General features: G+C 37.3%; 1 protein-coding gene across 2 annotated transcripts in view; it reads left to right on the top strand.

The window, feature by feature from the left end:
* The window catches only part of EIF5B (eukaryotic translation initiation factor 5B), a 76,286-nt gene that overhangs the window by 22,411 nt on the left and 40,456 nt on the right, over nucleotides 1-13,419 (top strand). For both annotated transcript variants that reach the window (XM_070379967.1, XM_070379966.1), the window contains exons 2-6: nucleotides 6,736-6,861; nucleotides 6,963-7,047; nucleotides 7,697-8,372; nucleotides 9,704-9,921; nucleotides 10,303-10,453. In XM_070379967.1, coding sequence (XP_070236068.1) covers nucleotides 6,736-6,861; nucleotides 6,963-7,047; nucleotides 7,697-8,372; nucleotides 9,704-9,921; nucleotides 10,303-10,453 — 1,256 coding nt within the window. The remainder of the gene's footprint in view (nucleotides 1-6,735; nucleotides 6,862-6,962; nucleotides 7,048-7,696; nucleotides 8,373-9,703; nucleotides 9,922-10,302; nucleotides 10,454-13,419) is intronic.

Raw genomic sequence — 13,419 nt, 5'->3', positions numbered from 1 at the left:
TTCACTTGTACTAGCACACGTGTGTATGCTTGTGTTTAGTTTTACACAGTATTATCACATTGGAAGATTTGTAAATTCACTGCCGTAGTCAAAATACAGAACATCACTGCAGGGATCCTTCATGTTTTTCATTTGTAATCATAATCATCTCCTTCCTGTGCACCTCCCCCTACTAACCCCTAGTAATGATGAATCTGTTCTATACTTGAATAAAATCTTTTATTTTCAAAAATTCATATAAGTGGAGTCATATATGTATATAACCTTTGGGAATTAGCTTCTTTCCATTCAGTCTGATTTTCTTGAGAGCCATCCAAGTTGTTGCACGTATCAGTGAGTGAAGTGAAAGTTGCTCAGTCATGTCCAGCTCCTTGTGACCCCATGGACTATACAGACCATGGAATTCTCAGGCTAGAATACTGGAGTGAGTAGCCGTTCCCTTCTCCAGGGAGCAAACCAAGGTCTCCCGCGTTGCAGGCTGATTCTTTACCAGCTAAGCCGCAAAGGAAGCCCACATGTATCAGTAGTTCATTCCATTTTGTTGCTGAATAGTATTTCATGGAATGGGGATGAACCACGGTTTATTTAACCATTCACCCATTGAAGGATGTATGGGTTATTTCCAGTTTTTGTTTATGCAACAAACATTTGTCTACAAGTTTCTGCATGAGATATGTTTTTTGTTACTCTGGGATAAATGAGCATGAGTGCAGTTGCTGGATCATATGGTAAGTACTTTTTAGTTCTACAGGAAAATGATAGACTGTTTTCCAGAGTGGCTGTACCAGTTTGCCTTTCCACCAGCAGTGTGTGAGTGATCCAGGTCCTCTGTGTCCTCAACCACCACGGGTGTTATCACTGTTGTTTGGAGAGAGGACATTATGCTGGTGTGTAGTGATAGCACAACGTGGTTTTAGTTTGAATTTCCCAAACAGCTCATGGTGTGAAACATCCTTTATTTGTTATCTGTAAATGCTCTAGTGAAATATCTTTTCATGCCCTTTGTCCATTTTCTAATTGGATTGTTTGGATTTTTACTGATGTGTTTGGAAATTTCTTTATATAGTTTAGATACTAATTCCCCTCTCTCCCCGCTGGCCCAGATATGTACTTTGCTAATACTTTCTTCTACTTTGTAGCTTGTTTTTTTACATTCCCTTCACATGGTCTCTTGTACAGTAGATATTTTAAATTTTGATGAAGTCCAATTTTTTTTTTCTGAATTGTACTTTTAACTTCAAATCATAACTCCTTGCTTACTGCAAAGAACTAATAAGTGAATTCTGTAAGTGGGTGGTTGCAGTACCAGATCAGCATAAACAATTCAGTCACATTTTTGTGTATTAGGAATGAGTATATGGAAACATACACTGTGTGGATAAACATATAAACGCATAAACATATACTGTGTGGATCATAACAAACTGTGGAAAATTCTTAAAGATGGAAATACCAGACCACTTTACCTGCCTCCTGAGAAATCTGTATGCAGGTCAAGAAGCAACACTTAGAACTGAACATGGAACAACAGAGTGGTTCCATTTTGGGAAAGGAGTACATCAGTGCACTGTATATTGTCACCCTGCTTATTTAACTTATATGCAGAGTACATCATGAGAAATGCTGGACTGGATGAAGCACAAGCTGGAATCAAGATTGCTGGGAGAAATATCAATAACCTCAGATATGCAGATGACACCACCCTTATGGCAGAAAGTGAAGAACTAAAGAGCCTCTTGTTGAAAGTGAAAGAGGAGAGTGAAAAAGTTGGCTTAAAACTCAACACTTAAAAAACTAAGATCTGGTCCCATCACTTCATGGCAAATAGATGGGGAAGCAGTGGAAACAGTGAGAGACTATTTTTTTGGGCTCTAAAATCATTGCAGATGGTGACTGCAGCCATGAAATTAAAAGACACTTACTCTTTGGAAGAAAAGCTATGACCAACCTAGACAGCATATTAAAAAGCAGAGACATTACTTTGCCAACAATGGTCCATCTAGTCAAAGTTATGGTTTTTCCAGTAGTCATGTATGGATGTGAGAGTTGGACTATAAAGAAAGCTGAGTGCCGAAGAATTGATGCTTTTGAACTGTGGTGTTGGAGAAGACTCTTGAGAGTCCCTTGGACTGCAAGGACATCAAACCAGTCAATCCTAAAGGAAATCGGTCCTGAATATTCATTGGAAGGACTGATGCTGAAGCTGAAACTCCAGCACTTTGGCCACCTGATGCAAAGAACTGACTCGTTGGAAAAGACCCTGATGCTGGGAAAGATTGAAGGCAGGAGGAGAAGGGGATGACAGGATGAGATGGTTGGATGGTATCACTGATTCGATGGACATGAGTTTGAGCACGCTTTGGGAGTTGGTGATGGAAAAAGTAATCCTGGAGTGCTGCAGTCCATGGTGTTGTAAAAAGTCAGACACGACAGAGTGACTGAACTGAACTGAACTGAACTGATGTGGAAACAAATTAAAAATACCAGTTCAGATTACTTTAAAAATTAAATACATACACTGATGGAAAAAATTAAAGAAGATTTAAATACATTGAGACATACTGTGTTCACAGGTTGGAAACTCTACATAGTAAAAATGTCAGTTTTCTTTAAATTCATGTACAGTTAATGCAGTTGAAGAATTTTTTGGTGAACTTGCCCAAGAATATTCTAAAATTTATTTGACAAGTCAAAGGAATTAAGAATAGAGAAAGCAATTCTGATCATGAAAGGAATCATTCCATTTCATTTCAAGATTTATGGCCACATTAATCATGACAGTTTAGTAGTGTCAGAGAAGGACACATCAGTAAATAGAGCAGAATGGAAGACTTAGAAATAGCCCCATACGAGCACAGCCGAGTGGTTTCTGACAGAGGTGCAAAGGCAATTCCGTGTTGAATGGATAGTTGAAATGTTGCTGGAGCTGTTGGCTACCCAAAGGCAAAAAATCAATTGACATTGAAATACCCAATGTTTGAAACACAACACAGTTAAAAATCTTCAGGACCTAGGAGCTGGTGAAAAGTTCTTTTTCATGACATCAAAAGCATAAAGAACAAACTTGATAAATGGTACCTCATGAAAATGGTACCTCATGAAAATTCAAAATTTTTGCTCTGGTTAAAAACCCTGTTAAGTGAACGGAAAGACAAGCTACAAATTGGAAGGGAGTATATATAAACAAACCATATGTAAAAGAGTTCTGAAAACTCAACATTAAAAGAAAATGATTCCAACTAGAAAATGGGTAAAAGAAATGAAGAGACATTTCACTGAATATGTGTGAATGGCAAATACATGAAAAAATGTTTAACTTCTCTAGCCTTCAAGGAATTGAAAAGGAAGACTTTATCACCATACATCTATTAGAACAACTTGAAGGAACAGTAGACATAATACTAAATAATAAGCTGGAGTGTGGGAGAAAATGCATATCTCTATGGAGATACTGCAGATATTGGTGTATATATGGAGATACATCAATATTGTTGGTGTGAATATTAAGTGGGAAACCACTTCAGAAAGTGGTTCAGCTGTTTCTTGAATTGCACATGCAATATTCTTAATAGCTTCATTTTTTAAAGGCCATTCAGTTATAACATTTTTTCTGTCTTGACAGAGGAGTGTGGCCTCTGAAAACACTGCCTTGATTGAGTACCATGGAAAATTGCCTTTTATTTCTGTAAGTTTGCAGTAAGTTTGGAATAAAGGATTAGGAGCTATAAGGGGAAATATTAGTAGGAATACTGTAACTTTGATAAAGGAAAAAGTCTGCAGAAAGATATACCTTTGGAAAAATACAGATTCCTTAAAGATTTTAAAGCATTCATTATTAGCATGACTGGATTTTAGATTTGACTCTTAGTTCGTTAAAATCTTAAAGCTGTAGTGTGTATGGATAGGTAGAAAGGTAGGACTGAAATGTAGAGAGTAGATAGAGTATGATTTAAAGTTTCAAGTTAAATCACTGACACTATATGTCACTTTCATGTCCTGTTGTAATAGGGTTGACATTTTAGGACATTCTTTTGAATCCAGGGCAGGAAGTTCTGTACACATTGAAAGAATGCTTTAAAAATCACGGTAATTAAGACTGTTAAGCATTGCTATATCATTGATATATTTTGTAGTTGTATATGGATTTCTCAAATAATTTTCAGAAACTTGATTACTGAATTTCCCATTTTCTGGGAAGTCACTACAGTTTTGGTGTCCGATTTGGGCTTGAGTTCCTGGTGTGTGAGTTTCTAGCAGGATGCCTTTTATGAACTATTTATCATCTTGAAGCTTACTTTAATAGAGTTGTTAAGGAGGATTAATGGCATAATAAATAGTGTGTCTGGTGATTGGTCAGCACAATGCCTGAGACACAGAAAGCATTAAGAAACTGTTAACTTCTTTTACTACCCAGAAGCAGCTTTTCAAACTCAGTGGCATACAGATGTAGTTCCGTGTTTTGTTAGTCTAAAGCTATTTGTTAATGAATATTGTGGCAGTATAGCCAACTGTTTTGATTAGATGAGTATAGTTAGGTGAGGGCTGACAAAGTTTTGGAGGTGAGGTGCCAAGTTTCAGTATTAACCACCTTCACCTTCCCTTCTCACCCTGATAGACTTCTGTTTTGTGAAATGTTGGCAGGGCTGCCTTTGGAGATAGTGCTGGTTGATCTCAAGCTGGGCCAGATGGCTGATGCTGGGCCAGGCTGAGGTTCCTGTTACCTGATGAGACCTGAGGTTTGGCCTTGATTCTTCCCGTCCCCATTCTGTGTACATTCAGTTAGTCACTGGTGGTGCTGATTGATCCCTTAGTATTTACCTGACTCATAGGTCTTCATCTTGCCTGCCAGTGCTGCAAGTCAGGAGTTTGTCATCCCAATTAACTGTAAAAGCTTCCTACCTTTTCTTGCTTCTTAACTAGTTGGGATTCTGCCCTGTCATTTATACCAGAGGCAGCTTTCTAAAATGCAAATTTGATTATGTCAGCAGGGTTAAGATCTTCCAACTTCAGAATCAGAGCTTCCTGGGTTCAAGTCCCGTCTCTGCCTTGTCTGATTCTGGACAAGTTCTCTGTGCTTCAATTTCTTCATTTATTAAAAAAAGAAAAACAGTTCAAATCTGACTTGCAGTCACCTGGGAAGATAGCTAAACATACGTTGCCTAGCTCCCACCCCAGATTCTGGTTCCCTAGATCTTGAGTGGGATTAAGAAATCAGTAGCCTGTAAAAAAGCTTCTCAATTGGTTCAGATACCCTTTTTTGAGTCCTCCTGAGGCCCTGTGTGTGTTATTACCTTTAGGTTTTTGCGCTCATTGTGTCTGATACATGGGCCTCCTTTGCCTGGTTAGCTTCTTTTTTCCTTCAGTAACTCGGGTCAGAGTTTCCCTCAGCTGTGAAGTATCTGACTTTCTCTTTCTTGATTTGGTGCTTTGGAAAGTTACCACCAGTACAGCGGTTCTGTGTTCTGTAATCTCCTTCAAATACACTGTCTAAAATATAGGACAAAAGGGAACACATTCAATTCTGATGTGTCACTTAGAGGCATTAAATTCCGTTATTTTGTGGCGTTTAGCATTTTGCAGTTCCTGATTTACTCATTTTCTCTCTCGCTGTCTCTCCTTGAAGCTTCTTGAGTATAAATTCTGTGTCCTCAGTGTCTTGCCACCTAATCTTAAAATTTGTTGTTGTTGTTTAGTTGCTAATTGTGCTTGACTCTTTGTGATCTCACGGACTGTAGCTCACCAGGTTCCTTCTTTCCGTGGGATTTCCTAGGCAAGAATACTGGAGTGAGTTGTCATTTCCTTCTCCAGATCTTAAAATTACGTATTTCATATTAGGAATTGTTTTTGTTGAAGTGAAGCATCTTTGCAAAAAGGCACCCACCAGTGGAGGCCATGTTGCATGAGGTCCTTGTTTTCTTATTGCATCATTATTTGAATTCATACACCTTTTCTACCTGTGTGTCTCAGACTGACCTCCTTTGTTTTCTGTAGGTTTTAATGGAATTTAGTTTGTTTTGCTCTAAATAAAATTATATTGGTAGATGAGGATATTGGGGGATGGAACCAGAAATGAAACCAGGAATGTAAAAGGTGGTGAGCAGGTTTGGTTCTGGATTTGGGGGCTGTTCTGTGTGTTTTATTTACTCAGTCCTTCCTAATTTATTAGATTTGGATGTGTGGTCATGAGTTGCTGAAAGCACTCAAACTTTTTTGCATCTTTGTTTCCCCTCGATGAAAGTTCCTTTCAACTCTAAAATTTCTGCTTTTCCAAGTAAAGCTGCAAAGATTTCCAAAGATTTAGGTTTTACTGACAATCAAGTAATAATATTTTTCTCTTTTAAGTTCTTTTCATTTATAAGTAACTCCATTCAGATATTCACACACACAAAAGAAACTTTGGTATCAACAAAAGTGAATTTCCTTTTCTTCTTTAGGGTTACTTGAACACAAGCATGAATTTCCTTTTCTTGATTACCTAGATTTTCTCCCTGGAGCTCTTCATTACGACTCTTTCTGGGTTTGAGCGTAACTCACACTTTATTGAAGTAGATGCAGAGAGTCTGAGTAAATAAAACCCAAGTGTTGTCATGAAAGACCTTGTCAAGTGATTTTTTTTCAGTGGGCTGCCAATGCATGAAAAATGCTAAAATGAAGAGAAAATTTTATGTAAGTGAATGTGGTAGATTTATTATTTTTCTCTTGAGTAACACTTGGGTCTCCTTTGTTTTCATTAAGTGCCAAGGATGACATTGATCTTGATGCCTTGGCTGCAGAAATAGAAGGAGCTGGTGCTGCCAAGGAGCAAGAACCTCAAAAGGCAAAGGGGAAAAAGAAAAAGGAGAAAAAAAGACAAGACTTTGAGTAAGTAGATTTTAAATATATTTGATTTTTCTTAGCTTTGGTGCTAGATTTACTTATTAAACTGATTCAGTATCTCAAACTGTATTTTAACCCGTTTCCAGTGAAGATGATATCCTGAAAGAACTGGAAGAATTGTCTTGGGAAGCTCAAGGCATCAAAGCTGACAGAGAGCCTGCTGCGGTCAAGGTGAGATACAGATCACTGCTACTTGTTCATGCTTCTTCCTAGCTCCGTTTTTAGGCACTGCCTTTGGAAATTTTTGAGCAATGTATTATGTTGGTTAGAAGTTTCTAGCTGATACCAAAGGGGGAAAACAGTTTCTAGGAAAGCAATAATAAATTTTGAAGTCTTTCACAGATATAAAGATACTTTATTTGGGAATCTAAAGCTGTTTCACTTTATATTGCCAGTTTATAAAATTGGTACATTTGGAAATACAACATTTCACAACTCTACCTCCATTTTCTATATTATTTCCTTTCCGTCCTTTGAAATTGGATGAGCCTCAGAGTAATGAGAGAGGGGTAGATATTTTTTCTTTCAATTTTCCCCGAAGGTTTTTTATGCCATATGAGGAAGATAGTGAGCTGGACTGTGATTAATGTCTGCTTCAGAGCACTGGGTTCCAAAACTTCCAGTGACTGTGAGATGTGCTTGAGTCCCAGGCCAGCTGCTGGGACTTGCTTGAGTTTTATATTCTTATAAAAGAGCCGTAGTTTAAAATTCTTTTGATAGTTTTTTCCATGTGTACTTAATGAAGTACATGACTTTGAACAGCTTCAGTTAAAAATAAAATATAATGCTGTTAATATTTCTAACAGTGGACATGTTTTAGCCAACAGAAAATAATGAAGATGAACCCATCTCAAAACAAGATAAGAAAAAGAAAGGACAGAAAGGCAAAAAACAGAGTTTTGAAGATAATGATAGTGAAGAATTGGAAGAAAAAGATTCAAAGTCAAAAAAGACTGCAAAACCCAAAGTGGAAATGTACTCTGGGAGTGATGATGATGATGATTTTAATAAACTATCCAAAAAAGCAAAGGGGAAAGCTCAGAAATCAAATAAGAAGCGTGATGCATCAGAAGAGGATGAGGATAACAGTAAAAGAATTAAAGAGCGTATGAGAGCACATTCTTCTGGTGAAAGTGGTGATGAATCAGATGAATTTTTGCAATCCAGGAAAGGACAGAAAAAAAATCAGAAAAACAAGCCAGGTCCTACTGTCGAGAGTGGAAATGAAGATGATGACTCGTCCTTCAAAATTAAGACAGTGGCTCAAAAGAAGGCAGAGAAGAAAGAGCGTGAGAGAAAAAAACGGGATGAAGAAAAGGCAAAACTTCGGAAGCTGAAAGAAAAAGAAGAGCTGGAGTCTGGTAAAAAGGATCTGGGTAAACCAAAAGAATCTCAGCGGAAACCTGAGGAGGAAGCTCTGAAATCCAAAGTGACACTTGACTCTGGGGCAGCTCCTGCCTCTGAAGAGAAAGGAGAGGGTCCCATAGGCGCAGAAGGTTGGTAATAATATTGACAGAAGGGCCAGAGGCTTGGATTCATAATTAGTTCCTTTGTTTATTTGCTGTGCTGGGTTTTCGTTGCTATGCACAGACTTTCTGTAGTTGCGACGAACAGGGGATACTCCCTTTCTTGTGGTGTGTGGGCTTCTCATTGTGGTGGCTTCTCTTGTTGCAGAGCACAGGAGGTCCTAGGAGCTTGGGCTCAGTGATTGTGGAGCATGGGTTTAGTTGCCTCGTAGCATGTGGGATCTTCCTGGGCCAGGGATTGAACCCTGTCCCCTGCTTTGGCAGGAAGATTCTTAAACACTGGACCACTGGGGAAGTCTTCAGTTAATCTGAATTTTGATTGTTATGCTCCAAAGTCATTTGTTATTTGTCCTTGGTTATAAAGGTACTGAGTTGTAAGATGCATAAAAAAAATTAGTCTAAGTACTCGTTTTAAATTGATTTTTGTTGCTAAACATGTATGTAGTATAAAGTATCTTTCAAATGAGTTGTACACAAACTGGGATTTTTGTGGAATTTCACTTTGGAAAACAATTTTTTGCTGCTGATGAATACTGGAAGTTGCTTAATGAAAAATTTATTGTTCCTTTTGATAACTCAGTGTGAGATGATACCTGAATTCTCTCCTGTTATCAAAAACCTAATTCAGGTTTTTAAATGAAAATGAAATGGAAAAACAATATACTAAAATTAGTTAATGTCTTTTAAGCAATAGTGAGCCATGTTTTTGTACCAGAACCCGTTAACAAAAAAAAGCTATCTAGTTAAACTTCCTCCTCTTATTCAGAATGAAAACAAAGATCAAGTGATTTACATAATTTTTCCTTTAGACTGGAAAACTTTTAATGGGAAAATTGGCATAGCTTTTAAACCTCTCAAATTCTTACTGTCTGGACATCTTTGAGGAGAACCATCATGAATGTAGCTTCAGAATCTTTCATTCTTTAGTATAATGCTAAAGAGTTCTTGGGACATACTTGTATTTTTGTGTTTTATCCTAGTATCTGTCCCCTTAAGGTAGGCTTCTTATCATCTCCATCTTACAGAAGCATTAGGTACAGTGTATCTTCTCCCTTCTGACAGCATCTTCCTGTCTTCTCGAATCCCTTAGGATAACTCAGAGTAACACCAGCATCATAGGCGTCTAAGGAAGCCAGCTGGGTGGTTCTGAGCTGCACCAGCTCCTCCCAAGTGCTCAGGAGGCCTTGATGCCTAACGACCTTAGTCTGCTGCTGGCCCATTGTAGTCCCTGGATTCTAGGGTTTGCTCACCCCTGTTGTAGGAAGTGACTTAAAAATACTCTTTGCCTCTTTTTTTGGTAGATGACAATGAAGGAGACAAAAAGAAAAAAGATAAGAAGAAAAAGAAAGGAGAAAAGGAAGAAAAGGAGAAAGAAAAGAAGAAAGGACCTAGCAAAGCCACAGTTAAGGCTATGCAAGAAGCTCTGGCTAAGCTTAAAGAAGAGGAGGAAAGACAGAAGAGAGAGGAGGAAGAACGGATAAAACGGCTTGAAGAGTTAGAAGCCAAGCGTAAAGAAGAGGTATGTTTTTGTGAAGTTGCTGACATTGACACATTCTACTTAAATCCTCTTCTCATAACACATCTCTAGCTTTCTAATTGTAAAACTTTCTTAGTTACATGGTAGTTCAGTTACATTATTGTTCAGATATAGATAATAAGATAAGTACAGAAAATCCTGCCTTATTTCCTCGGGTACAGACAGGAGTTGCTTTTACATTGTTACCCTCACGTGATACTAATTATACTCATTATGTACATTTAAAATACTTTCATTGGGAAGTTCCTAACATAATACTCTGCATGTATCTCAAGAGCTTTGTTAGAAATTTGGGGTGTTTGCTTTTAAATTTTGTAATTTGTTAAGCTAATACAGTTTTGTCTGCTATGTCTTCTTTTATAGGAAAGATTGGAACAAGAAAAAAGAGAAAGGAAAAAGCAAAAAGAAAAGGAAAGGAAAGAACGCTTGAAAAAAGAGGGGAAACTTTTAACTAAATCCCAGAGAGAAGCCAGAGCCAGAGCCGAAGCTACCCTTAAACTTCTACAAGCTCAGGGTAGGTGGTGTTCTTAATTAACTGAACAGTCCAGAGAGTTCTCTCAAGCAGTTATCTCTGTAGCGGTCAAAAGGAGAATTGAATTGAGATAGAAGGAGAATTTCTGTGAAAAGGCTATGAAAAAGTCCAGTGGTGTAAGTAGGTGAGATAATTTCATTATTTCAGGAGATGAACTGTGTACTGTGATAAATTTGCATGTTAAATAATAGTTTGTAAATGAAAATACAGAATAGTGAATCGAGGTCCCATGTATGCGTCACTGAGTTTTAACACTTAGCATTCTTATTTTGTTCCCCTCTCACTCCCCCACCACCACTCTAGAGTATTTTAAAGTGAATTACAGAAGTCAGTATTATTCTCCTCACAGGTTACTTTAGTATGTGTCTCTAATAGGAGATTTTCCTTTTTAACACAGTATAGTATGTATTATTATATTTAACAAAATTCCTTGATTTCTTGATTTTGTCCATGACTGTGTTTTTTTCACTTGTCTCCAAAACATCATTTATAGATTTGTTCAGATCAGGATCCAGATTAGATTCAAGTATTGCATCTGGTTGATAATGTGATTTGGTTGATTGGATTGATACTGCTGTTTTTGGCATGGATTTATTTGTTCAAGATACTGGATTTTTTTCCTAGAATTTTCCCTGTTCTGAATTTATCTAATTGCATTCTACTGGTGTTGGCTAATTTATTTCTCTGTACCTTATAATTTTTAGATCTAGCAGGCTGGCTGCTACTTAGCAGTGCTGTGTAGTGCCCAGTGCCTCATGTGAGGAGGCATGTGATCTGGTTGTCTTGCTTCTAATGATGTCAGCGTTGATCATTGAGTTTAACCTTTGGTAGCCTTGTCCATTACAGAAGTACTTCATTGACTTTTCATCTAATAATTTAAATTCCAATTGGTGATCATTGCCTATATCCTGTATTTCATTAGGAATTGCAGAATTGTGATAGGAAAACCAGGAAATATGCTTAATTCTTTCCCTTTCTTCACTGATTTACAAAATAATAATTTGCTTTCCCCACAACCTCCAAAGCTAACCAGTGAGTTTAATTTTGTTTTGGATGTAGAACACTTCATCTTAATGGAATTTTATATAATTGATATGTTTTCATCTCCTGAAGTTATTTACATTTTGGATATTCTAATTAGATGCTATTTTTGGCTAGGAGGAGGTCAGTCAGGTTGGTCCCTATGACTTTTTCATTTGACTACAGTGTTCTTGGGCTCTTCCTTGCTTTCTGACACTATGAGATAGCTCAGGTTCACCTTGTACATTTTCTTCTCTAGACCTTGAAATCAACCGTTTACCCAAGGAAGTTGGTTCCTTTTAGTTTAGATTCCATAATACGAACATTTCATTAATTGTGTCTTTGACAGGTAAGATGATTTAAAATAGTGTCTTTGCTCCATTGAGAAGAATGTTTTGGGATTTCTCTTTATGTCTTGTCCCTGCATTCCACAGGTTTTATATTATAGTAATTTTGGTACTTACACTATAATTAAAATAATAGCTACCATTTATTAATGTATTTAGTATATAACTGATGCTATTTTTGACATTATTTCTTCATAAAAGTCTTCATTTCCATCATATAGATGAAAAAATGGAGACTCAGGAAACTTGAACAGCTTGCCTGAGGTCCTGGAGCTGAGATTTAACTTATCTGTGGGACTTCCTCTATGTTATGTTCAGGTGGAAGCAGTAAATTTAGAGGAACACAGGACTGAGATTTCAGAAAGTTTTATTTTTAACTGGGAATATAGCTTTTAAAAAAAATGAAACTAAAGAACAGATTCGAGTACAACTAGCAAATCCAAATATTGGATTTAACTGATAGCTCTCTGACAGACTAAAAGCTCTCATGGAGAAGTTGGGATGGGGCCATACAGAAAGTGGCATGCCAGTCTCAGAAATGCTCTTTTATGAAGTAGTTTGACTTGCGTTTATAAGATGAAAATTAAAATTATGAACTTGGCATCAGTCTTTAGGTTAGGATAGGCTTGGAAGAGGTGGGGTCTCGTGTGGCATCTCTAGCCTCAGTCTCCTTTATTCTTCATAATGTTGCCCAGTGTTTGCCCTCTTATAGGCTCTGTATTGTCTGTTAATAAAAAAAAAAATCCAAACTTCTTAGCCGGGCATTAAAGGTCCTCCACAAGTCTGCTCGTTGAGTCACTTCAAGGAAGAAATGTTACATGTTATGTCTGACCATATCTTTGGAAGCCACCTTGTTAGATAAATATTATTTACTATGTTCATTACCTAGGACTATATATATAATTTATTCATTGAGCTAAAAAATGTGTTCTTAGTGTATCTGCAGACATTTTCAGATAATGACCTTGAATTGTGTAACAGGTTATCTTTTTGATCTGTTCATAGCCTTTAGCCTGTAACTACTGAGCATATAGCAAGTACACATTCCTTAAAAGACACAAACTACCACAACTCAAATACATAACCTGGAGAGTCCTGTATCTATTTAAAAATATACTCCTATCTATTTACATTTTAGCTCAGTTAAAAATTTACAATAAAGAAAACTTTATGCCTCTATGATTTCACTTGGGAATTCTAACAAATATTTAGGGAAGAAATATTGCCAGTTATGAACATTATCTTCCAGAATCACCCAACTCCTGAGGACAGCATTATCCTTATGTCATAGTGAGACAAAGACATTACAAGAAAGGAATTGTGGATCAGTATCCCTCATGAACAGAGATGCAGGTTTCTCAGCAGAGTATTAGCAGTGTGATTCCAGCCATGCAGTTGTCCCTTGTGCAGTCTAGGAGTCAGGGCAGCTCTCCATGCAGTCAGCAATTTGTGGACATTCATAGTTGGCCCTCTGTAGCCACGGTCTATCCACATACTGAACCAGTAGTGGATCTTGTAGTACTGTAGTATTCCGTGAAAAAATGTGAGTCCAAGTATCCGTGTAGTTCAAACCTGTGTTAT

The sequence above is a fragment of the Bos mutus genome, chromosome 11 (assembly GCF_027580195.1).
Source record: "Bos mutus isolate GX-2022 chromosome 11, NWIPB_WYAK_1.1, whole genome shotgun sequence".
NCBI classification, from domain to species: Eukaryota; Metazoa; Chordata; class Mammalia; order Artiodactyla; family Bovidae; genus Bos; species Bos mutus.
The sequence above is the reverse complement of the archived record's forward strand: the minus strand, read 5'-3'. Positions and strand labels throughout refer to the sequence as shown.